The sequence below is a fragment of the Hakea prostrata genome, chromosome 4, assembly GCF_041222555.1.
Source record: "Hakea prostrata isolate BN-2017 chromosome 4, UWA_Hpros_2, whole genome shotgun sequence".
In the NCBI taxonomy this organism is placed as follows: domain Eukaryota; kingdom Viridiplantae; phylum Streptophyta; class Magnoliopsida; order Proteales; family Proteaceae; genus Hakea; species Hakea prostrata.
The window spans coordinates 20,839,352-20,865,654 of NC_142603.1; the positions used below are offsets into that span (position 1 = coordinate 20,839,352).

The following is a 26,303-nucleotide window of genomic DNA, read 5'->3' on the forward strand; positions in this document are numbered from 1 at the left end:
TTGCTTGAGTTGAACAATGGCGAATACTAGTAAAATGATCACTTTGAATGGTTCTAATTATCATATTTAGAAAGGCCTTCTTCATGTAAATGATTTTTATTTGCCTTTGTTTGCTAGGGAGAAGCTTGAAGATAAAACAGATAAATAATGGATTATTTTTCATAGACAGGTATGTGGTTATATCAGGCAATGGGCCGTTGATAATGTTTTGAACCATATTACTGAAGAGACACATGCACACACTTTGTGGTCTAAGCTTGAGTAATTGTATACTCGAAAGAGAGGGAATAATAAATTATGTTTGATAAAAAACATATGATGGCTTTGAATGATGGCTTTGAAATATCAAAATGGAACTTCAATGACAAATCATTTAAATTCATTTTAAGGAATTATTAATCAGTTAGCAACTATGGGAATCAAGTTTGATGAAGAGATTCAAGGTTTATGGTTTCTTGGTTTTTTGCCAAACTCTTGGGAGACATTTAAAACATCATTATCTAACTCAACTCCAAATGGTGTAATCTTAAAGGATTTGGCCAAAAGTAGTGTTTTGAATGAAGAAATGAGAAGAAAATTATAAGGTACCTCTTCACAGTCAAATGCTTTGGTTGTTGAGAAAAGGGGGAGCAGTAAGAGAAGAGGCCCAAAGAATAATGGCAAGAGCAAGAGTAAGTTTAACAAGTATGCTAATGTTGAGTGTTACCACTGTGGTTTGAAATGTCATACAAAAAGATATTGCTAGAAGTTGAAGAAAGAAAATAAAAAAGGAAAAAGACAAAGAAAAAAAAGATGATGACAAAAGTGAGGATAGAGTTGCTACTACTTCTGATGATTTTTTCTTTGTCTATGAGGATGATGTTGTTAATTTTGTATGTCAAGAGACTAGTTGGATGATTGACAGTGGTGCTTCGACACATGCTATATCTCGAAAGGATTACTTTACATCTTACATACTAGGTGACTATGGAGTTGTAAAGATGGAAAATGATGGTTTGATCAAGGCTATTGGTATTAGAGATATTTGTTTGGAAACCAATATTGGCACAGAGTTGATTTTCAAATATGTGAAACATATACTTGATATCCGTTTGAATTTAATTTCTACAAGCAAGCTTGATGATGAAAGGTATTGTAGTACATTTAGTAATGGCTAGTGCAACTTTACTAAAGGTGCTATGGTCATGGCAAGAGGTAAAATTTCATCATTGTATTTGATGCATTCAAAACAACACTCTAAAAGCATTATAAATGCAATAGAGAATGTACAGTTGAGTTATGGTACAAGAGGCTTGGTCACATGAGTGAGAAGGGAATGATGATGTTGTCCAAGAAGAATCTCATATCTGAAATGAAATGTACACATTTAAAGAAGTGTACTCATGTTTGGTAGGTAAACAAAATAGAGTTTCTTTCAAAAGCTCCCCTCCTTCAAAAAAGAAATATGTATTTGACTTAGTACATTCAGATGTGTGTGGTCCTATGAAAATAAAGACACTTGGAGGCTCTCATTATTTTGTAATATTCATTGATGATCATTCAAGGAAATTGTGGATTTATACCTTGAAGACAAAGGATCTAGTGCTTGATGTATTCAAGCAATTTCAAGCTTCAGTTGAGAGAGATTGGAAATAAGTTGAAGTGCATTGGCACAAATAACAGAAGAGAGTACAAAGGGCCATTTGATGTTTATTATAGAGAACAAAGAATTTGGCTTCAAAAGACTCCTCCAAAAACTCCCCGACTTAATGGTTTAGCTAAAAAAATGAATATGACATTGGTGGAGAGAGTCAAATATTTGATTTCACATACAATGTTGCCAAAATCCATTTGGGGTGAGGCCTTGGGCACAATTGTGCATGTTTTTTAATCTGACACAATGTGTTTTATTACAGTTTGAAGTGCCAAACAAAGAATGGACAAGTAAGGATGTTTATTGTGATTATTTGCGTGTTTTCTTGATGCAAAGTATGTGTTCATGTTCCCAAAGATGAGAGATCTAAACTTGATGCTAAAACACAACAATGTATATTTTTGGGTTATGGTGAAGATGAATTTGGCTATAAGTTGTATGATCCAATTCATAAAAAAATTGTTAGAAGTAGGGATGTTGACAGGATGGAAAAGATAGGGCTTAAGTATAGTAGTGACTTGATTGACTTGGATCTAATTCCTCCAACAGTGGTACCCGAACAACTTGGAGATGAAGTTCAAGATGAACAACAAGGTCCAAGATGCAGATGCTCCCATAGAAGTTGAGACAAATGATAGTTCTCAAGATTAGTCACCAACACCAGAAGCTCCATCACCTATTCTGCTTAGGAGGCCTACTAGAGACCGATAGCCTTCCACAAAATACTCTATTGATGAGTATGCATGTGTTATTAACAGATGAGGGAGAACTAGTGTGCTTTGAAGAAGCAATGATAGATGAGCATAAGAATGAGTGGATTGAAGGCATGCAACATAAGATGAAATCCTTGCATGAGAATCACATCTTTGAATTAGTAAAGTTTCTTAAGGGCAAGAGGGCTCTAAAGAATAGGTGAGTGTATAAAGTAAAATAGGAGGAACACTCTTTACTTTTCGATACAAGGCTAAATTGGTTGTCAAAGGTTTCAGTCAAAGTAAAGGTATTGATTTTGATGAGAGATTTTCTCTAGTTGTGAAAATAGTATCCATCGGGTTGTTCTTAGTCTGACAGCTAGTCTAGACTTAGAGGTTGAGCAAATGGATGAGAAGACTGCTTTCCTTTATGTTGATTTGGAGGAGAAAATTTACATAAAGCAACCAAAGGGTTTCAAAGTGAAAGGAAAAAAAAGATTATGTTTGTAAGTTGAAGAAGAGTCTTTATGGCTTGATATTAGGCATTGAAGCAATGGTATAAGAAGTTTGAGTCAATTATGGGTGAGCATGGCTACAAGAAAACTTCTTCTAATCATTTTCTTTTGTTCAAAAATTCTTTGATGATGATTTTATAATTCTTTTGCTCTATGTGATGATATGTTGATTGTTGGCAAGAATCCAACTAAAATTGCTAAGTTGGAGAAACAGCTAAGCAAGTCTTTTGTTATGAAAAACATAGGACTAACAAAGCAAAATTCTTGTTATAAGATCATTTGAGATAGAGATGCAAAGAAGTTGTGGTTATCTCAAAAGAATTACATTGAAAACGTCATTTAGAAGTTCAAAATAGGTAATGCTAAAGTTGTTAGTTCTTCTACCCTTGCTATTCACTTTAAATTGAGCACCAAATAAAGTTCTTCTACAGTTGAAGAAAAGGAAGACATGGAAATAATTCTATATGCCTTTGCAGTAGAGAGTTTGATGTATGTCATGGTTTGCACAAGACCAGATATTGCTCATGTTATTGGTGTAGTTAGTCGCTTTCTCTCAAATCCAGGAAAAGAGTATTGGAATGTTGTTAAGTGGATTATGAAATATCTTTATGGTACTTCAGATTTGAAGCTTGGATTTGGAAATGATAAAACTCTTTTGATTGGTTACATGGATGCAGGTATGGCTAGGGATGTTGATTCTAGGAAATCTACCTTAAGTTACTTAATTACTTTCTATGGTGGTGCGGTGGTATGGCAATCAAAATTGCAGAATGTGTTGCCCTTTCTACTACTGAGACAAAGTTTATTGTAGCAACGGAAGCTTATAAAGAGTTGTTATGGATGAAGAAATTTTTATAGGAGCTTGCTTTTAAACAACATCAATTTGTATTATTTATGATAGTCAGAGTGCCATCCACCATGGTAAGAATTCATTTTTTCATGCTAGATTAAAGTATATTGATGTTAGATACCATTGGATTAGGGATGTGTTGAATTCCAAATTTTTAGGAAGTGTGAAAATTTATATTGATCAGAATGGTTCCAACATGTTGACGAAGGCTCTACCAAGGGAGAAGCTTCAAGTTTGTTGTTCGATCACTGGGTTAGCGAATCCCTCTACATAGTCGGGAGAGGGAGATTTGTGGGGTTGGATTTCTGTCCATGTGGAGGATGGCCTATTACTTGAGTTAGCCCATATACTTTATGGAAATGCATTTTTGTTTTTTTCCTTAAAAGTTAAAAGAGAGATTAAATATTTGTTTTTTTAAGGAAGAAACAGAGAAGGAAGAAATCCCAAAAATAGAGAGGAAACAACTATAATCTTGTTTTTGAGTGTGCCTTGTCTAGTTTCGATCAAACTCTTCATTGGGTGGTCATTCGGTGTCTAATAGAGCTGAAATTTGGACCTGAGGTTCATGACTTGTCGGTCTTCAAATCCAACGGTGGGATTGTGAATCAAAACATGCAAAATCAGTGCAATTTGCACGTCTTTGTGCCTCTATTTTTTGTGAGATCAATCTGAAACTTTTTAATTTCATTTATTGTTGGAATTCATACAATGGTACATGCCAAGAACTGTTGTTCTTGATGAATGTTGATGCTTTCCTCTAGTTTTAATTAGACGATTATAGTATTCCCAATTTTGGTGATTAGTGGATTTTTTTGGTAGACTATAGTCTCGTGGTTTTTCCTTTTCATGTCGGAGAGGTTTTTCACATTAAAATTCCTTTGTGTTATGTGTGATTTTGTGGACATGTTTACAGATGTATTTGTGGATGTGGTTATGATACAATAAGTAACCAAGTTGTGCGCAAAAGATATTGCTCACAATTTGTTTGATAAATTATCTGCTAGAGTTTCTACTTGTCTATTTCCTAACAGATTTGCTCAAGAAAGGAAAATAATTAATTTGTTTCCATTGTTATTGTCAACATTTTGGTTGACTTGTCCGTTCCTTCCCCCATCAAAAACCTCTTTGGTGTTTTCAAAAGGTATGGGTTCGTTTGTCTGGACTAGCTTGTTCGGTTTGAAGATAGCAAACCAGTCACTCAGGTCACTTAAAGGTGTATGGAGGAATCAAGGGCTAGGATTTAAAGGTGCGCTCAGACACTTCGCTGAACTGTTCTACATAGCACAGAAGCAAAACCGGTATTTCAGACTCTTTACGGAAATATAGTACACCTTATTTTGTCCCTAGCGTGAAAACCATTGGATTGGAATATTTTAAAACTCATAAAGGAATGAATGAATGTCAGAGAAATATTAGAAACTCTCTTTGAGATCTAGGAAAAAGAAGATAACAGCATAGCAACTGTGTGCTAGACTATTAGCTTGCAAGAAAAGATGAAAAAACTAATTTTCATAAATACTCATTCCTTGGGCGGAACCGGCCGCCAAACGAGGGGGGAGCGGCACAACGCGCGGTTTTGGGCATGAGCTCCCCCCGGCCCCCCGGAGGTCAGAATCAGGATTCCAACGGGACGATTCGACCGGATTGAAACTTGTTTTAACGCCCTAGTGAATGGATCTATCATAGAATTTTTAATTTACAAGGTCACCTGAAAGATCGAAGAAATTAATGAAATCTGGTTTGGGGATTTTATTTTTCATGCCACGTATAAGAGGTCTTCCTCCTTGCAGTTGACATTGTAAATTCACGGAACAACCAAAAAGCTTCAAAATCTCCTCTGTGTGTGTCTCTCTCCCAACCTCTTCCTCTCCCTGTGTGAGTGTGTTCTGTGTACTGGTTAAAAAGGATATCGTTCTTGACAACAATATATCCATGGTGGCTTTTAAAAGGATGAAAGGGGCCAAGGGAAAGAGTCTTAGGCGACAGTCCGGAGGCAGCGCCGGAAAAGACGAATCCCACGCGGATATGGGGGGGAACCGGATTTCAAAAGCGCACACACACGCGATCAATAGTTTTTGGTGAATCTAGTTTCTCCCAACCAAACAAATTTTATAAATTGTTCCATAGATTTGAGTCTATAGTTTGATCTTAGATTTTGAATCTTCGCTCGTACCAAACGCCTTAGGTTCTTTTTGGTATCAATTATCATTGTCAATTATGAGAAATTTTCATTATTTAAAATTGTTTGGCATCTATTCTGAATTTTATTTTTATTTAAAATAATAGAAAAACCTCCAAAATCCATAATGAACTTTTTGTCCATTATAGATTATGATGAGAATTTCATTATCTTTATTTGTGTAAGTTTACTTAAAGTTCTATAAAGTAAGATGAGGGTAAAATAGTCAATACACATTATTTTATAACAACCATACTTTTTCCTTCTTTTCTCACTTGTTTTCTATCATTTTTAACAATTTTTTATATTGACACCAAACTTATTTTCCATTTCATAATTTATTTTCGATAAAATTCACCAAACCATTTTTCATTCTTGACCAATAATGAATTCTTGTACTTATTTATTTTAAATAGGCATAATAGAGAATGAGAATTGATACCAAAAAGAGCCTTAGAGAAGGGGGGGGGAAATTGAAATGAAAAGAGACGGAGCGTAATGTATTATTTACAACCAAGAGGAAGAATTGTAGGAATTGCAAGGAGAGTTTGGTGAGGATTCTCTGCATGAAAGACCATAACGGATCTGTTATGGTTTGAATTCAAATTTGAATATTGTAAACGAATTTTGTACAACAACTATGTTTATTTATAAATACATAAGACCTACTCATCAAGGTAAACAACCTACTTATCAAAATTAGAGTTTTTCTTTGCATTCTTTCATGGTATTAGAGCTAAGGTTTTGAGATATTTTTTTTTTTTTTTTCTTCCCTTTCAAACTTTTTAATGGAGTAGTTTTCTCGTGAAAAACCATAATGGCGTCGTATGAATAAAGCTAGACAATCTACTTGAGATGCCAATTATGGTTTCCACGGGCATCCACAACTTCAGCAACCTCAATAGTAGGCATGCCTCCCCACAGCAACAGATCCAACCAGCTGCAATGCAGCCTCAGATCTTTATAAATCAAGGTTATCCATGTCAGCCGCAGTATGAGCCACCTGGTTTAATTCTTCTTCTTGTTTAAGCTTTATAATACTGTGACAACCACAACCACAACAGAGAACAACTGGTTTATGCAATAGACTCTGCAGCAGCCATAACCACAACAACCACTACATACTCTGCAGCCACAACCACAACCGATTATGCAGCCACAACCACAACCGATTATGCAGCCACAACCACAACCGATTATGCAGCCACAACAATAACGACCCTCGCAACCACAACCACAACCCCACTAGCTACAACAACAACAACCGCAATCTTCTCTGCAGCAACAACACTACCAGCAACAACACTACCAACAACAACGTGAACTATCATTTTGTCCTAAACTTGGTTCAGAACAACACCATAAAGTGCACTTTGTTCGGTCAGATGATCAAATTGCAGATATGTTTACTAAGGACTTAACATCACAAGCTTTCTCCAAACATAAAGACAAACTCTTGCACTTGCCAATGCAGAGTTTGTTGTATTATTTTTAATATAATAAAATAATAAACGTTATGGTTTGAATTTGATTTTTGAATTCAAGTTTTTAAATTTGAATTCAAATTTTTAAATTTGAATTCAAATTTGAATATTGTAAACGAATCTTGTACAACAACCATGTTTATTTATAAATACATAAAACCTACCCATCAAGGTAACCTACTTATCAAAATTAGAATTTTTCTTTCTTTGCATTCTTTCATTGCACGGGTAAAAAGGGATCAAAGAAAGGGGAAGAATGTTCTGCACGGGTTTTGTTGTGGCTTGAATTACAATAAGAAATAAAAATTTTAATCCAACTTTTATCAAAATATTATTGGTGGTAGTTTTTCAAAGTTCATTGGCACTCTCTGCGAGAGTATAACACGTGTGTGTTTGATTAGAGAGTTTCCATCCTGCCGAAGACTCCATAGGGCACATTTAAAAATTTCTAGCATGATAACTTCCCCAGGTTAGATCTGGTATCCGTGTCTGTGGAATGTGAAGCAAATTGGTATTGTAAAGGGATCTTCAATGAAAAAAGAATTTTAAAACAAGATGTTCGCGAAGAGTAAATAGGGTGTAACAATATATGAATGAGAGTATATGTTAAGATTAAGGCCATGAAATCCAAAGGGAACAAGAAGTAACATTCCAACTCGTGCTGTTTTCGTTCTCTTCTCTCCCCCCCTCTCAGCTTTTCTAACAATGAAATTGCAACAGAATAATCAATACAAACAATCCAAATGGTAATGCATCATTAACAGTGAATATAAAAGCCTTGGATTCCATCAGCCAAAAAAATTTGTAAAGGTGTTGAAGTGAAAAATGATTGACATGATTCAACTACTAACTGAAATATCTAATGAGAAGTAACCCAGAAAAAGTGCCATGGATAAGGGGTGAAAGACAGGTAAATTTCCAAGCTTGCTAATATCATAGATCAGCTGACTCCAAATTGGCAGACCCCAAAGCAGACTCGGAATTGCTTGATCATCTAAGCGCTAGCATGAGGCTCAGCATACTTCAAGTCTAGAATGTTCTGTTGAGAAGAAACCGGGAAGCATCTCTCAACTTTTCCAACAATCAGTGAAAGTTCATCAAGCAAAGATTGAATCACGGGGAATTCCTACAATGACATAGAGGGAAAATCAAGTTAGTGAACAATGAAACAGAGCTATGACCAGACACTTAGAAGAATGGAAGAGAATTCACAACATAGGTTTGACATGTATACCTCCAACATGTCATTGAATGTGCCATCCATGATCTGATCTGGAAGATTGTCCATCACAGCATTACATCCTCTGGAACACAGTTTGTATTAGCAGGGAGCTTTACAGTAGCAGCTCTTAGTTTTAGCACCCATTCATATCAATAAGAACATAAAAACAAGCTGAAAACGCAAGAAAGTTGGAAGATGAACTTTTTTTCCTTCCTCGATTGCTATATGTATTTGGTGATTAGCAGAAAACAGAGATTAAGCTCAAATTTCTATTCAACTCCTCACTAGGTTAGGTTACCTCCTATGCCGACAGAGAAGAAATGAGCATCTCAGGATGTGGAAAAGAAGTCTTGGAGAGAAATCTTGATCCTCAGCCAAATAAGCGACCTTAATCAAATCAGAAAAATGTTAAGTTCAATTAGGCTAGAACCTTTGCCCTCATTAAATGTAATGCAATCATCAATAATTTATTGGAGAACTTCAGAAAGTTGGATGCACCAGATGTCGCCAGGTTTGCATTAATCCTTTCAGAAGATCATCGCCTTTTGGGCTACATATGTAAGATATGCCTGACCCATCTTGTAGAATAGCTTCAAGAATGTGCATTGCAATCTGTATGAACATAAGATGCAGTAAACAGAACAAGATCTATCCTTTTTTAAGACAAAAGAAAAATAAATAAACAGGAAGCCTACCAAAACAAACCAAAAGTCACAACTCGAATATTTATGTTGGGTACTGAATTGACCCAGCCCACCGAGATTTGTTGATACGAAATAATTTCAGAATGTTATATTTGTGTCCATGACAATCACACAGTTGGAAAAGAATATCATTTTCATATTAAACTAGGTTACAATGTTGATAGAATCACTGGCAAAAAAAAGAGAAAAATAGGATATCACAGCAAGAAAGTCATACCACTTTGGAGAGTTCATCCCCATTCTGTATTGAAACTCGACATACTTCCACAATATCATTGTTGATAGCCCATTTAATGATCTTCGGTTCTCTAGCCTTCAAAGTTAGTTGACAATCTGCTTCACTACATTTCATCTCAAGGGTCTCCAACCAAAAATGAAGCCAATCAAAAATACATACCTGGCATAAGATCCCAACAACAGACAGTGCCATTGCTCGAACAATTTCATATACCTCCAAAGGGGTCTCAAAGAGTATTAAAGGAATCAAATAGTTGGGCAAAAGAGCTACAAAATTAGGAAAATAAATTAAATTAAATTTGATCCAAATGTGGTAACAGATGGAAGCTAAATATTTCACTTATACATGAAATCCATGAAGCAGACTTACAATCTGCAAAGTTATGCCTTGTTTCAGGATTAGCAGCAATACTCTGCAATGTATAAGTCAGTTGAAGTTAAAATAAAAATAAAAAAAAATTATAAAAAAATAAAATAAAATATGCACACCTGAAATAGGGTAAGAACATTAGCGAGCCGCTTGGCAGATCTAACATTTAGACTTCCATCCGTCATCTTTCCATAGAACATAATCATCTCCTAAATTGAAGAACCAATACCTCTTTTAAGTCCTCATCTTGATTTACATAGCAATATAAACGAGAGATTAGTTGCAAATTACCTGTAGCAATATGGCCACTGTGCCAAAAGAGTTGTACAATAAGTATCCAGTTCTGCTGTAGTTCTCTGGATCTTCTTCCCTTTTCTGCCTCCAAAAGAACAAACCATCAGAAACGCATTTCATGCATAAAAACAATCAAAGAGCGAAATCAACCATATAGAGTGAATTCAAAACAGAAGACATCCAAGAAATCAACCAGAATAAGTGTAAAACCAGGACAGACAGAAGAAGAAAACCTCAACGAGGTATGAACTGAGACATCTAAGAGCGGTCTCTCGGTGTTCTTGATCTTGAAGCTCCAAAATAACTTCGGGGATGGCCATTGGGGTTTTCATCCATTTCATACTGTGCTTTTTCCGTCCCCTCCGGCGTGATTTCGGCGCAGCAAGCTCTGTAAAACAACAGAAACAATCAGTTAACCCAGAAACAGAACTTGAAGAAACCACATACAAAAAGAGAAATCGATGAAACCTTGATCAATTTTGGAGTCGTCAAGGAGATTGAGAGTTCGTTCCTCCCATGGCTCTTCTTGGAGTTCTTCGTTGTCGGTCATTTTGATTTCTGCTTTTTCTGGTTCCTGTTGAAAACAGTAAAGCTGCGAGACTTAGAGGACTGAGAAATCTCTTCGTAGCCTTAATGGATTATCAATTCTCCATGAAACCTAGGGCTTGGAGATTCAAGAATTGGGGTTATGGGTTCTCCATGAAGCCTCGTACTTGGAGGGAAGTTCAAGAATGGGAGAGGAGAGAAATTAGGAATTTGAGATTCACGGAGATAAAACGAGAGAGAGCATTTCAGAACTTAATGATATTTTTCTTCATCAGGTACGTACTAACTTAAATCACTTCCGTTAAGAGACGAGCTGACGTCGTCATAGACGATTCCGCTTAACCGCTTGTGACGTGTTTGTCGCGGATTTCTGGCGAGAAAACTGAGACTGCTAGTGGGGCGTGCTATGGATCGGGTTTGATCCGACCCATTCACAAGCGTGGGTTCTTTTTCAATTTTATTTTATTTTTATTTTAATAATGTGCTTTTTTTATATTTGGTGAATTAAGAAATGACGATATTACATATGCCGCCAATTGAACCATGGCCTTTAGGGTTTTTTGTTTTTTTTTGTACGAAGGGGCTTTATTAAGCCGGGGGATGAATATACCCAGTGGTGGAGCCACGTTGGGACCGGAGGGGGCCATGGCCCCCCCCCGGATTTTTTGAAATTGTAAGTATCCTTGTTTTTTTTTCCTTATTTCTCTATCTTTAAATGTGAAATACCACTATTTGGCCCCTTCCCAAAATTAAAAATAAAAATTTAAGATAAAGATGATTACAAATGTCATTCATAATCTTTATCTACTGATTATCATTAAATCCTTAGTTTTAAGGAATAAAAAGTTAAAATTATAATTAAAAACTAACTCACGATCCATGAATTTCTCCTTATATATTCTCTCCTATTTTCATTTCTATTTATTCTCTCATGAATCTCCTCTTTTATTCCTATTTTTTCTCCTTTTTTTTTCTCACACGTCTCACCAAATATTAAAGTAGTTAGCAAACTTTGGAATTTTCCTAAATCTTCTCCACATCAGGTATTCACTTTCTCTTTCTCAAATTATTCCTTTCTCTCTCTCACACATGAATTTTCTATTAATTTACCTAATTTTTAATGTAGACTCCACATTAAAATATAATAATATTTTGAGATGGGACCTACATTGGGTCCCACATTGGCCCACATACATTTGGCCCCCCCAATGTTCAATCCTGGCTCCGCCCCTAAATATACCTCAGCGAGAGCCACAACCTCTTCACTAAGGGGTGTTGGTTTCAACCACTAGAACAGCTCTGCGTTGGTACCTTTAGGTTATTTGTTGTTGCCACTGCAGGCACCGTTGCAAATATAATATTACTATTAGAAACCTTAAATCAATCCGGGAAAACACATTTTAGAGTGTAATAGAAATTATATGGAACCAACAGGGGTTAGTCCAAGTGGTAAGCAATTTGGTCAGCTTAAGCAAGGTTTCGGTATCGAAACCTTGTAGATGCAAAAAATCCCCACTGGGAGACTCACCCACCACAGCCACGTGTGCGATTCGGGTTGAACACCGGATTAGTCAGGACAAAGCCTTGGAAACCGAGATTGGCAAAAAAAAAAAAAAAAAAATTATATGAAAATATGGAATAGATTTTAGGGGAAGAAATTGCAAAGATCTCATGAAGCACACAATTCAGTATGAGATCTGATTTAGGGTTTCCTTTGGGTTCGCTCTTGGCTTCCTAAAATGACAATTACTTTTGACTGGCCAAATATAGTAGTAACAAAAAGGCAAAATTGATGTTAACTACCCAATTTATTTATTTTTGGTTAACTACCCAATTTAGAATCTTAAAATCCCAATTGAAATGTTGGCACAAATATTTACATAGAGTAAAAACTGACTATGTTTAGTAATACCATATTTCTTGCACTAAAAGAAAGGCAGTGCCACATTTATTCTCTTATTATGTACAAATTATTTTAGATTTATCAAGTCAGAAATAGGTAATTTTTTTGGTAACAAGCCAATAAAGGTAATAATCACAATAATACAACAGAAGATACTAAAAGGAAGTAATTATATCATAGACATATTAATATTGGGATGTAATCTCTAATAACTTTAGTAATTCCTTTTTCTTATAGGTCACATTTTCTTGGCATTGACACCTATAAGCAACAAAATAAATCTAATCAGTACAAATCAATTGAAAAAGGACTAGTGTTCAGTTCTTAATTTGGGACCCGCCCTATGTTTATGTATTTGAAGAATGATAAATATTCTCCCAAAAAAAAAAGAATATTCTTGTACTGGAATCTTACATATTAACATTTTATGGAAATTCCAACCTTCCAGGACATCTCAAGATAACCGGAAAAAAAAATAAAATAAAATCATCTCTTGTGCATATCTCTTTGTTGTGTACAATAGTGCATTTTTGTACCAAATGATTAGTTGAGATTAAAAGCTTAATTTTAAATTTAAATATCCTCAATAGTCTTATATTTACTTTGTTTTTTTAGTCAATCATTTGGTATATATGTGCACTGCTGTGCACGATAGAGATTTGTGCACAGTAGAAAATGTTTTCCCTTCAAAACAATGCTAAATTGACATTCACATTTTTTTTCAAATTATTAATTGATTTGAAAAAATGACTAATACATCCTTAATTGTATTATGTCTTATTCTATATTTTATGATGTAAAAAAAAATGTTCTATATACATTTACTCACCATACAAGATTTCAAATTTACAAACCAAGCCCCTATTAAAGATTTGTAGAAAGCTTAAAAGCCTCTCGCTTCCCCTTCATCATCCACAAGCCATCATACGCTCATTTTCCATCTTAATATATAGAAACTCCAATAATTTATGGTAATACTATATTCGCATCCTATTATATTCAGACAAATTCAGATATCCTATCGATTTTCGGACATATTCAATCGGATTCGGATGTTAATAAGATAATTATTTTCTTGAGTAGATTTTTCTAAACATGCATGAATACAAATTGAATATAAGTTTTCAACTACCTATTGATATCTTTACTATTTTGTTTGTGAGGTTATGTTTGAAATCTAAGAATTTACAACTTTGTTAGTTATTTTAGTACAAAACCTAGAAAAATAGTCACATATCTCAAGTAAAAAATTATAAAAATAAGAAGAGCAAATTGCACTGGCACCCCAAAATAGAGGCTTTAAAGCACTGACACCCCACTTTATGTTTAATAAACACCGACACCCCAGTTCATTAAACACACTAGTCTATTCTATTAGTAAAACCATTAATCCACTGTTTATTTTTCTTTAATTTCAAAAATGCCCTTACCAAATTCTCTTTCCTCACTCGGCTCTCCACTGCTTCACCCTCTCCACCTTCAGCTCCGATAGCGCAGCCGCCACCACCATTACCGCCTCCTTCACTTGCTGCATCAGGAAGATGCAATTCATTTTCTCACTTCAATGTACTACTTACATTTTAAATTCTGTTATGGTTTGGTTTCTTCAAGTCTCACTTCTCTCATATTTAAAAAAAAAACGGACTGAACAAAACTATATAATATTGTTCATAACAATACCAGATTCAATTAATACAAAAAAGTTGAGAAAGATTTAGGGAAGAAAAGCTCTTGAAGAACACGGTGGTGATGAAATCCGAAATGGGTTCTCCCTGCAATATGTGTTGGTCCTATATCAGATTCAGCCTTTTACTTTGGTTCCTCTAATCTGTTTTTTTTTTGCTAGATCAATCATTCTAGCAATTTTTCTAGCCGACCCAGTTGCAGGGGTTGAGTCCTGGGCTTGGGCGGTGCTACAGTTACCAGAGCAAAGGTGGGATTTAAGGTTCAGTCTCTAAAGCTTCTTCTTCCTCTTTTCTCTAGTTTCGATTCCTCTTTCCAGCTCTGTTCGTTAGGGAATTCTATAGTGCAAGATTGAGAAATAGAGAGAAAAGGTAGAATGGGCATAATTGTACTTTTATATTTGGACACTAACCTTTCTAATGGAATAGAAATTAGATGTTTTTTAAACTTAAACTGGGTGCCAGTGCTTTAAGGCCTCCATTTTAGGGTGTCGGTGCAATTTGCTCAAATAAGAAAAAAAATTCAAGTAAGTAACTTAATCAGACGGATAAGAATCAATAAAAAAGGGGTATACCATATCAGTATCCTATTAGCAATCAGACGGATTCGGATACTACTAAATGGATGTAGATGAGAATGCGAATGCGAATTCGGGAGCGAATTTCAGTTATACACTTATACCCCTAGTTTTCGGTTTATCATGATCTAATTCCTTCAGTAATTACCCTACCACAAATTTAACCAATATCTAAAGAACATCAATGAAGAATAAGAATGAATCTATCAGTTGATCATTCACCATAAAAATAAAAAAAGAACAAGAAAAAGAAATGGAAGACCCACAAAAGGAAAAAGGCAAAACACAATCTTGTTTCTTCCTCATTGGTCCTTTCACCGGGATGATACCTTAAATTGGGGCTGATGCATACTCGTCTCTCCTTGTTCAGTGTTCTTGAATTACTAGTTCCATTACTCTTTTGTGTTTTGGTGCTTTGCTTTATTCAGATTCAACAATTTATTTTCAGCATTTGGGTTGAAGATCAATTTTTCCTTCCTTTCTCATATAGTATTTTTATCTGTTGCTAGTAGATACTTTGTCAGTTAAGTCCACTTCGTAAACTATGAAGAAATCAAAGCTGAAGAAATTGACAGTGCAGATTAATTTACTAAAAGAAACCACAGAATTGGATCAATGAAAATGCAAAGCTTAGGGCCTTGGGCAATGAAATTGTACTACTATAACAAAGTTTGAACTTAAGGAATATAGTTATATTTTTATTACCTTAAATACCCCTTGTCTATTTAATTCATTAGACTTTCAAGCCATTGATGAATGATATCTAAAACTGTAATTATCCATTCGTAAGTATAATAATTATTAATGGATAATATTAATTGATCAAATTTCCTTCAAATACACTCAAATAATTATAATGTTAATTTTCTTATTATTATTAGTTGTAACTACATGATTGGTTTGTGACAAATCTGTCATTGGACCAATTTGTCACCTACAAAACCACTTAGATACTAATAATATATAGTTAAGTTAATTTTACAGCTGGGCATTTGGTCTAGTGGTATGATTCTTGCTTTGGGTGCAAGAGGTCCCGAGTTCGATTCTCGGAATGCCCCCATTATCATTTGCCAGAATTCTAATTATTTTATTTATTTGTATTACATTTGTAGCATATCTTTCATATAGTTGAAATTTATTTAAAAAATAAAAATAAAAAATTCAAATCTAAGGGGTTTTATGGTAACTATTTCAACATACACTTGAGAAAATTTGGTGAAAAACGTGACTCAAGGTATTCGAGTAGTTTGATTCTAAAATAATAGAAGTATAAAACTCATCTCTTTCTCTTCATTCTTCCCTACGGCAATCAAACTTTCTCCTGTGAAGAAGATGACCTTTATTCCTTTGACCTTACTCTACTCAAAGGAAAAAAATTTTCGTTGATCAACACTCTCCTCCCAAAATTTCTAAACTTGAAGATATCAAAGAACAACATCAAATTCACTTTCTTAGATTGGATGTCTGTTGATCGGAACTTTGTGCCGTTACAAGTGGTATGATTTAACCGATATCAAGAACAACCTCAAACCTTCAACTCCGAGATGTTTGAAGTTAATGGATTTCACTTAGTGGAAGGTGTTACCGATTGCTTCACCATCAAATGCAGGAATGAGAAAACTCAAATCTTATACTTTTTGCTCAACCGTGGAATTACAAGAGACATCTAATCATTTTTAAACCTTGGGATCACAACATACTAGCTACCATCCTTCCATTTCGCTATGTGATTACGTGGGTTCAGATTCTCAAACTACACTGGCGTTTTCATGACCATGATGTGCTCAATTTGATCTTCAACAAGGTGGGATATGTTATTGAATGTCCCAAGGGTGATGGATCTTCCCCATTTGTTCCAGTTGCTCGCGTTCTACTACCCATTAACCAAGATCTAACTTCTTCAGTTTTGTTTGAAATTGCACCAAATGAGGTTACACAGGTCAAATTTGCTTATGAGTTACGCCCTACTCTCATGTGTTCCTATTGTATCTGCATGGGCCATAAACACTCAGATTGTAAAATTTCGCAAATTGACTCCTCAAGCTAGTATTGGAGATGTCCTTTCAATGACTCATCATGCCCATATACCTCTTGCTACAATTCCTCCTAAGCAAAATGGGCATGTAAAGTTGATTATGGATTTGTATGACAAAGTTTTCATTCGCAGTTTCCACAATGATCTTTCACTTTATGAAGGTGCAGTCCCGAAGTCTAGAGAGGATGCAATCAAACGGAGCTTCCTCAAACTTGCCTTTGTTTTTGAAGTCTGCATCCCTCCTCACATTGAAGGATCGCACTCCCCAGCTGTTGCCATCGTTCAGCCCACAAGATCAACAACAACTACTATCTCTACTGGCATTCACGATGTGGATGTGCACTTTATTATTCACCACCTTAATCCTCCCCATTCATTGTTGGAATTTACACATGAAGCATCTCCCACTTCATCACTGGAGTATGTAACAGTGTACAATCCCCCCTGCTCCTCCTACAACTCCAGTGGATTTCACCCATACCACATTATCTACTAATGTGGAGCTCGACCTTCAAAATACATGGGCCTCAACTTTCCCAGCCACTTCGTCCAGAAACAATACAGGAAAGTTGATAGTTACTAAAGACTCTGATAAGTTACCGTGTAAACGCAAGCTAGTGTGCTGCAAGAAATTTTGGATGGAGACCACAAAAATCAAGAATCAGATTTTGGAAAGAAATGAGAGTCGATTAGTATATCTCTAACTGTTATGCAATGAAGCGATGATGGCTAGCTTGGAAAGGCCATCAGGGGAGAAATGAGAGCTCTATCTCTCAATTGTAGAGGACTAGGTCGATCCTCTATATAGAAGGAGTTACAGGTCCTCATTCGTCATCATAGACCCAACTTTGTCTTCCTATCCGAAGTTAAGTCTGATAGTTTAAATGTTAATCTTTTATGTAAAAAATGGGGGTTTTTCTCAGTTTTTTCGGTCTCGCTTGAAGGTCAAGCAGGTGGTCTTGTTTTCTATTGGAAGGTTAATATAATAGTTGATGTTGTGTGGTCTTCGTCCTGGTGTGTGCATCTTTTATGCGATGATTCCCTAATCTGTGGTACTTTTCATTTGTGTATATGAGTTTGGTTCCTTCTATTCAACATTATCAGTGGCGAACTCTCAATAACCTTGCCTCATTTATTGATCAACCGTAGATCATTGGTGGTGATTAGAATTCTTATCTGGCAACTAATGATCGACAAGGAGGTCATCCCATTCCTGATTCCCTTCTACTACGTATGCAACATTTCATGAATGAGTACAATATGCTTTGTCTACCAGTGCTTGGAAATAAGTTAACCTGGGCCAATGAGCAAAAACACCAGAGAAGAATTGAAGGTTTATTGGATTGATTCATTTGCAATATAGAGTGGCTGTCCTATTTTAAGGATGCATAGGTATCCCATATAGTTGTGACACACTCAGATCATAAAGCTCTCTTGTTATCTATTGAGAATTCAAGTGCATGGATGCTTAGATCATTTTGATTTGAGCACTTCTGGACTCATGAAGATACCTATGCAAATCTCTTAAGCCATGTGTGGAATATCCCAGTTTGAGGTTCTCCCTCGTACATGTTAACAAAAAAGCTTCAATGTCTTACTACTAAACAAAAGTCTTGGAACAAACACACCGTTCAAAATCTAGACACCAAGGAAGATGCAACCAGAAAAGAAATGCTACCCTTGAACAACTTCCGTCACACCCCACCCATCAGTCTCAGTTATCCGCCCGACAACCCGTGGGTGTGATCCATCATAGAATCCACGGTCTTACCTATCAATAATAATCAATGCAAGAAATAGATAATCAAGAGCAAGAGCAAGTTCAAATAAATAATTAAAGGGATTACATGAGTCTAAATATTCCAATAAAAGAATCAAAGAAAGTAATCAAGTTCAAAAGAATATCGAGTTCAACGGAAGCAATAAAATAAACTAAATTCTCTTCTTTCCAGTTTCTTTCTCTAAAGCTAAAAAATGCTTTTCAAAATTAACAAGAAAGGGGGTTCTCCAGTTTTCTCCAAACATTCCTCAAAATATTTGGCGATCTACCTCCTTTGGCCATCAATGGATGCTATAAGTGCACTCCAAGCATCTACAAGAGGCTTCATGCAAGCTATCTCCATCTCCCACTAACGGTGCCACATCTTCTTCATATGAGATGGTTCGATCATACGAATTCTCTCCAATTTCCGACGACTTGCAACCATTTGAACAGTTTAGTATAACATACAAAGAAAGGAATGAGTTCTAACGAACTCAGTAAGGATAACACATTTCTCATACATATGTCAACATATCCAGCAATGCATATATGAAATGAATGGTATGCAATAATATGAATGCTACTAAGATCCAACCATGCAAGTCTTTAGATAGTTGACATGCTTTAAGATATAACACCAGCCCTCCTCTAGGTAGGTCTAGTCACTTTGATCCCTCATGGACTGGTTACCTTTATTGGGATCTCGGGCAAAGGGGTCAAGTTCTCATCAAGCATCCATAGCTAAGGATTAAGTCAACACTCTCTTACCACGACCATTGGCATGAGTATTGGTGCTGTGAGATCCCCTAATTTTCTAACCCGATACCGCAGGTCCGCATACCCGAAATTCAGGAAGAGATCAACTCTAGACCATTAGAGTTGAACCCGAAGGTTCGAGGATCGAACCCATGCATTTGGATGATCGTGATGAAGACCCTGCCACCTTATTTGACTTCACCAGGAGAGAGAAAATTATTTCCGAAGGCATTAAAGTGAGGTTTTGGTGTGCCCAGAAAGCTATGCGAGAGGACATAAAATCTCAGGTAAATTATACCATTGAGTAGGGATTTTCGTAAGGTACCTACCCTCCAGAGGCCTTTGCGATCGGACCTCGCATGAGTAAGTTATGGGGGCGGTCGGATAGGGGCGGTCAGCTAATTTATCTAACCTGTCCCTACCCACTAAGGGCAAAATGGTCTTTTTACCTATTAGATTGCCTTTTTAACTAAAGTCTCACTCACAAACGTTTTTGTGAGCTCTTTTGAAGGAAGAACTTTTGGGAGAGGAGAGAGAAGAGAGGACAAAGCTTAGGGAAGAGGGTTTGGAGTGTTTCGACGTGCTGAATTGCGATTTGGAAGTTTGATCGCGTAAGGAGGTAAGGCTGCTTCACCTCACCTAATTCTGGGTAGATTTCTTGATATATTTGATGGGTAATTTTATTTAAATGTGATATTGGAGGGCTTAGGTTGAGGAAATAATTTCTGACTCCGTAGAAAGATTCGCATGGCTATTGTGCACGTCTTTATCGAACCTCGTGCGAAACCGAGCACTTTCGACCGAGTTGACTCAGTGAGTTACCCGCCGAGTTAACCGGGTCGATTTGGGACTGAGTTGACCCGCCTTGTTGGACTAGAATTAATACCCGGTTAACCCACATTTGGTCTGTGTTCAAATTGAATCCCGAATTAAATCTTATTTATCCTGTTTATTTGCTAGGTTAACTGAGTCTTGGGCAGTCGTTAATTTTGTGAATTCTCGATTAACAGGTGAGGATAACATCGCATATATTATGTAATATCATTGTGTATTTGGACTGTGAATAATGTGGTATTGCATGATAATTTCTGTTACCTTCTATAATCTCGATAATCCCGCGTATCATACTGTATTTCTGATTGAATGATTAAAGGTAAATCATATGTGATTATGGGATTTGTTACTTCACTTGATTGATGCATATGAATGTATGTGACTGTGAAATGGGGTTTACCTATCTGGTAGTCCTAGCTTGGGTTATCAGCGGCTGTGGTATGGGACCCGTCCTCTCGATGTCGAGCACTTTCATGTCGGTGTGGTTGTCTTAGATGCATGTGGTTAAGAATCTCGTGAGTGCTACTACCCTTTCGGCAGGGGTATTGAAGCCGAGTGACCCGTGATATCAGTGGATGGGGTTCTGTGTGCATCAAACAGACCCACGGTATCATGTAGTGGCATAGTGACATGTGTTAGAACGGACCTCGTGATCGCCCAAAAGACGGCGGTTAGGCGGCGTGAGGGGACATGACGGCATCCACCCTAGCATATGTAGATGACCACAGGGTTAAGGAATGGGATCCAATAGATGCCTCCCGTTGAGGATTCCATTCATAGGTGAAAACGATACTGGACCAAAAGGGCGCTTAGGCATGAGGAAAGGTATCCGGATCACATGTAGCACGAGACATAGTGACTTTGCATTGGGCTAGAGTAAATCCTTGACACGCGCCAGTTCTCAGGCCAATGGTGATGGGAGAGAGTGTTGACCTAATCCCCAGCCATGGTTGATGTGACAGGACCCAACTACTGCGGTGAACCCAACAGACGGGCTTAAGTGTCGTGAGGGTGAGTGATGAGACTACTCAGAGGAGGCTGGTGTGTTATCTTAAAGCGTGTCTATTGTAGAGACTACATGGTAGAAGTTATAATCATATCTTCATGTTCATTCTTTTATTCATCGACTGTATATGCTGATATGTGTGTGTGTACATGATGAATGCATGATGTATGATATGTTCGACTCACTGAGTTCTGTGGAACTCATCCTCTGTGTATATTTCCTTTTCTTTAGACTCTGTTGCAGGTGGTGACGATTCATATTACCTGGAGAGTATGCCGCCAGTAGAGTCATACGTAGGACCGGCGTGTGAGAATATCGATGTACATGACGCATTGTGCGTATGTGCTGACTGTGCGTACGGGGGCTAGTATCTTTGATACTTGGGGATTTTGTTTGGGATTGGAAGACTTTGTTTCTTTTTGCAGTAAAACATCGAATAACATAACTTCCGCTGTATAACTCATGTGTACCTTTTCTCCTAACACAGACTATCTTGTCGTGTGCTTTTGTGGAAGACTGTAATAACTCTTAAAGTACTCTTTTGTACACTCTTGCTCTTAAATCATGCTATGTTGTATTTTTGTTATGGATTGGAACTCGAACCGGATCCTGTAGTGTTATCACCCCCACGGGTATTTCGGGTGAGACAGGAACTGGCTGGGGGGGGTGTGACAGGTGCATCTCGGGGTATCTAATCCAATGGAAGGTCATAATGGAACATACTATATGAAGTCCAGATACTTCCCCTATGACACTAACCAACTCGGTTCCATGCCATATCCTTCGCAACCTAGGAATGAGAACCCTCACGGACTGGCTACCGCTATTGGACTCCATTCCCTAACCCTATGGTCATCTACATATTATTGGGGCAAAAATCTTTCATGACTCTTCACGACACCTGGGCCGCTCCTTGGACGTCCATGAGCCCAACCCTAACATATGGAACCCTACCATTGCATGAGAAACAGTAGACCACTGAGTCTTCGCACTGGTTACCGCTATAGGATGAAACAGAGTCATGTTACCATTGTACAGGTCATTCGGCTTCAATTCCCCTACCTAAAGGGTAATAGCATGTAGGATACCTAGCCATGCAATTTAGACTCCCTAGGAATGTCATCCAACAGTCATGATAGTACTGGAGGCATCAATGAGCATGTGTCCTATACCACAATCCTCTAATATCTTAAGCAAAGATACCCCATTGGATACCCTTTCTATCACAACTACTCCACATCATTCATCATCATACGATAATTAGTTCAATATCATAAAGAGATAAAGTATATAAAAACATCACAAACAACAGATATACAACACTATTATAATGAATTATACAACTAAAGCAAGGTATATAACCAATACATACTGTAAAAGTAAACTGATTCATCATATAGCATGTTATTGCATATAAACAAGATAGTGTGTCCTTACTTTTAAATATGTAAAAATTATTGAAATGCAAGCAAACTTCACCCACTGTAGTTTCAGAGAATCTCAGAGGTCACCTAAATATAAGGTTACAAGAATATACAAGAGACATGAGTCAAATCAGAGTAGCAAACAACTTCACATAGCTACTGTGACCCAACCGGTCGCTTGGGTCAAGCGACTGCCCCTATTACAGATAGTCTTCCAGATCCAAAATTCAGACTTTTGATCATCCAATTTCAATTCAATTTTGAGATTATCTTAATCCGAATTTCAATCTTAATAAGTCTATAACAAATGTACAAATCAACAACCTAAAATTAACGCAGATCCATAACCCAAATCATCTTCCTTGATTAGATCCATCTTTTATTTGAATGCAGGTATTCGTTTTCGGACAAGATCTTCTCAAGAACATTGATTAGGGAATAGAACTAATCACAACTAGGTTACCCCAACATAAAGGAGATGGATCTACACAATTCCAAAGTTGAGGGGAGAGAATGGAGTGAAGGAGAATCACTTACCTCAACCAGATTTGCAAAATAGACGGGGAAAAGATCCAGATCGCAATCCACGCTTCTCTCACCTTCCAGCACATGTCTTCTGCCTCCTAACCATCCACAGCAGCAATCCCAAGTATAATAATGAGTTAAAAGGACGGGGATTGCTATATATAGAGGCAGGGGGAAAATTAGGGCAAAATCCCTCAAGCAGACCATGGCAGTCGCTTGGGGCGGTTGATTGGCCCAATCAACCAATCAAACGCCTTAAGCAACCGTCCCCTAGTACTTTGCATACATGGATGCTTTGCTTAAGGGGTTGATTCCCAACCTCAACCTAACCCTAAACAACACATGGGGGAGGTCTTACCCTCAAGCCGGACACCTTCAAACACCTCTTGACCTTGGCTGGAACTCCACTTTTCTAGCAAAGCAGGTTCTTTATGAAGAGAATCCAGATCTATGGGTTCAGGGTGTGGATCATAGACTTCTATTTGGATACTCCACAACTTAATTCGACTTGACCTTCGGGCTATCGGACCTGCAATATGGATTCCGGGTTAGAAATACAAGGGTTGTTACAACTTCCACTCGCAAAATTGCATTTGGTGTTGAAGCAACAAGTAGATAAATGGCATCAAAAGTCCTGCACTAAATGGAAGCTTTAAGGGGATCAAAATACTCGCTTCTTCCATCAAAACACAGTGACTCGAAGGGCCAAGAATAAGATTAGATCTATTACTCAAAATGGTATCTCTTATACTAATCACCGTGATATAGAAAATGCTTTTGTCTCGCATTTTAAACGGCTATATACCTCGGCATCACTGACGCATCAAGACAAATACTTTATTCCCATAAAAAATAGAGTCACTGAAGCTAAATGGCATTCACCTTTTTTTTGTTAGAATTATCAATTGATTCAAGAAAATGAGAAATATATCTTAATTGTATTATGCCTTAGTTTATATTTTATAATGTTAAAAAAAAATGTCCTAGATACATTTACTCACCATACAAGATTTCAAATATACAAACCAAGGCCCTATTAAAGATTTGTAGAAAGCTTAAAAGCCTCTCGCTTCCACTTCATCATCCACAAGCCATCATAGGCTCATTTTCCATCTTAATATATAGAAACTCCAATAATTTATGGTTCTCCTTCAAGGTTCAATATTTCCATGCTTAGGCAATAAAAAAGAAAGAGAACTATGAATTTGATCATCCACGAGAGCCTCCAAGATGATCACTATCCGGGTGATTTAACCAATCTGAAGAACATCAATGAAGAGTAAGAATGAATCCTCTTTTCCTTGTTAGCAGTCCTTATGCTAGATTTATCAGTTGATCATTCATCAGTAAAAATCAAAGAAGAACAAGAAAAAGGAAAAACATAAAAAGAAATGAAAGACCCATTACTCATTGGTCCTTTCACCGGGATGATACCTTAAATTGGGGCTGATGCGTACTCGTCTCCCTTGTTCAGTGTTCTTGAATTACTAGTTCCATTACTCTTTTGTGTTTTGGTGCTTTGCTTTATTCAGATTCAACAATTTATTTTCGGCATTTGGATTGAGGATCAATGTTTCATTCGTTTCTCATATAGTATTTTTATTGGTTGCCCGTAGATACTTTCTCAGTATGGTCTACTTCATAAACTATGAAGAAATCAAAGATGAAGAAATTGACAGTGCAGATTAATTTACTAAAAGAAACCACAGAATTGGATCAATGAAAATGCAAATCTTTCAGTGCAAGTAGAATGAAAATGCAAAGCTTAGGGCCTTGGGCAATGAAATTGTACTACTATAAAAAAGTTTGAACTTAAGGAATATAATTATATTTTTATTACCTTAAATACCCTTGGTCTATTTAATTCATTAGACTTTCAAGTCATTGATGAATGATATCCAAAATTGTAATTATCCATTCGTAAGTATAATAATTATTAATGGATAATATTAACTAATATGTAACAACTGCTATTAATTGATCATATTTACTTCAAATACACTCAAATAATTATAATGTTCATCTTCTTATTATTATTAGCTGTAACAAATCTTTCATTGGACCAATTTGTCACCTACAAAACCCTTGCATACTTATAATATTTAGTTAATTTAACTGTACAGCAGGGCATTTGGTCTAGTGGTATGATTCTTGCTTTGGGTGCAAGAGGTCCCGAGTTCGATTCTCGGAATGCCCCATCATCATCTGCTAAATTTCTAATTAATTTTATTTATTTGTATTACATTTGTAGCACATCTTTCGTAGTGCGCCAGGTCGCGCTTCTGCATTCCCTCTTTTCTTTACCAAATTTCTTTTGCATCCTCTCTTTTCTTAACCAATTTTTTTAAAATATTATATTTAATTGAGCAGCAGGGCATTTGGTCTAGTGGTATGATTCTTGCTTCGGGTGCAAGAGGTCCTGAGTTCGATTCTCGGAATGCCCCATCATGTGCCATAATTTATTTAATTTTGTTTATTTGTATTACATTTGTAGCGCATCTTTCACAGTTGAAATTTATTTATAGGTCGCACTTGATAAAAAGTCCGAACATTGAGCTGCATCCCCTCTTTTCTTTACAAGAAAAGAAAAAATATTTATACAAAAAAAAAAGGGGTTTTATGGTAACTATTTCAGCATACTTAATTTTGTACTCATTCTGCATTTGGGCATACAAAAAGCTAAAATTTTGTATAATAATTTAGTCTAAAAAATGTGTGCTGAAACAACCTATTTGGTACACATTGCTTGCTGGGCATGGACAATGGTTTTGAAAAAATGCGGAAGGCACACTTGAGAAAACTTGGGGAAAAACGTGACTCAAGGTAATCGAGTAATTTGACTCTAAAATAATAAAAGTATAAAACTCATCTCTTTCTCGTGACAAACCCCATTTCTAACCCTAGCTGTTACCATCAAATTTCTTTGTGTACGATAAAAACTTCCGAATGGACCTCTTGACGTGTAAAATTGCATGATTCATACTCAAAACTTCAAATATTTGCTTAAATATTGAAAAGTCTTAAAATCTGCAAAAACAATATAAAACCCAAGGTAGCTCCACTTTAAGTGTG

General features: G+C 36.5%; 1 protein-coding gene and 3 non-coding genes across 5 annotated transcripts; 3 read left to right on the top strand and 1 right to left on the bottom strand.

Moving 5' to 3' along the window:
* Nucleotides 1-7,701: 7,701 nt before the first annotated feature.
* LOC149018432 (uncharacterized) lies at nucleotides 7,702-10,985 on the bottom strand. Of its 2 annotated transcripts, XM_089152695.1 has the most exons (11): nucleotides 10,649-10,985; nucleotides 10,414-10,568; nucleotides 10,178-10,261; nucleotides 10,006-10,095; nucleotides 9,887-9,929; nucleotides 9,677-9,783; nucleotides 9,497-9,592; nucleotides 9,074-9,187; nucleotides 8,874-8,962; nucleotides 8,588-8,657; nucleotides 7,705-8,479 (listed from the first exon to the last, which is right to left on the bottom strand). In XM_089152695.1, exons 1-11 carry the CDS (start codon nucleotides 10,728-10,730, stop codon nucleotides 8,348-8,350), a joined length of 1,062 nt encoding a protein of 353 aa, XP_089008821.1. In that variant the 5' UTR covers nucleotides 10,731-10,985; the 3' UTR covers nucleotides 7,705-8,347. The 2 variants fall into 2 exon arrangements, with proteins under 2 accessions (XP_089008820.1, XP_089008821.1); XM_089152694.1 differs by having other exon boundaries at nucleotides 7,702-8,479; nucleotides 9,497-9,783.
* Nucleotides 10,986-15,875: 4,890 nt separating this feature from the next.
* TRNAP-UGG (transfer RNA proline (anticodon UGG)) lies at nucleotides 15,876-15,947 on the top strand. Its single transcript has one exon. It is a non-coding gene; the product is annotated as a tRNA-Pro (tRNA).
* A 9,409-nt stretch (nucleotides 15,948-25,356) lies between these two features.
* TRNAP-UGG (transfer RNA proline (anticodon UGG)) lies at nucleotides 25,357-25,428 on the top strand. Its single transcript has one exon. It is a non-coding gene; the product is annotated as a tRNA-Pro (tRNA).
* A 175-nt stretch (nucleotides 25,429-25,603) lies between these two features.
* Nucleotides 25,604-25,675, top strand: TRNAP-CGG (transfer RNA proline (anticodon CGG)). Its single transcript has one exon. It is a non-coding gene; the product is annotated as a tRNA-Pro (tRNA).
* The last annotated feature ends 628 nt before the right edge of the window (nucleotides 25,676-26,303 follow it).

What these genes read in the sequence shown, in the direction of transcription:
- LOC149018432 (XM_089152694.1), bottom strand. Translation starts at nt 10,730, where the DNA reads ATGACCGACAACGAAGAACTCCAAGAAGAGCCATGGGAGGAACGAACT. An exon ending in TCAGTTCATACCTCGTTGAG is followed by an intron (nt 10,262 to 10,413) that starts GTTTTCTTCTTC and finishes TTTTGGAGGCAG; the next exon opens with AAAAGGGAAGAAGATCCAGA. An exon ending in AAGGCATAACTTTGCAGATT is followed by an intron (nt 9,784 to 9,886) that starts GTAAGTCTGCTT and finishes CTAATTTTGTAG; the next exon opens with CTCTTTTGCCCAACTATTTG.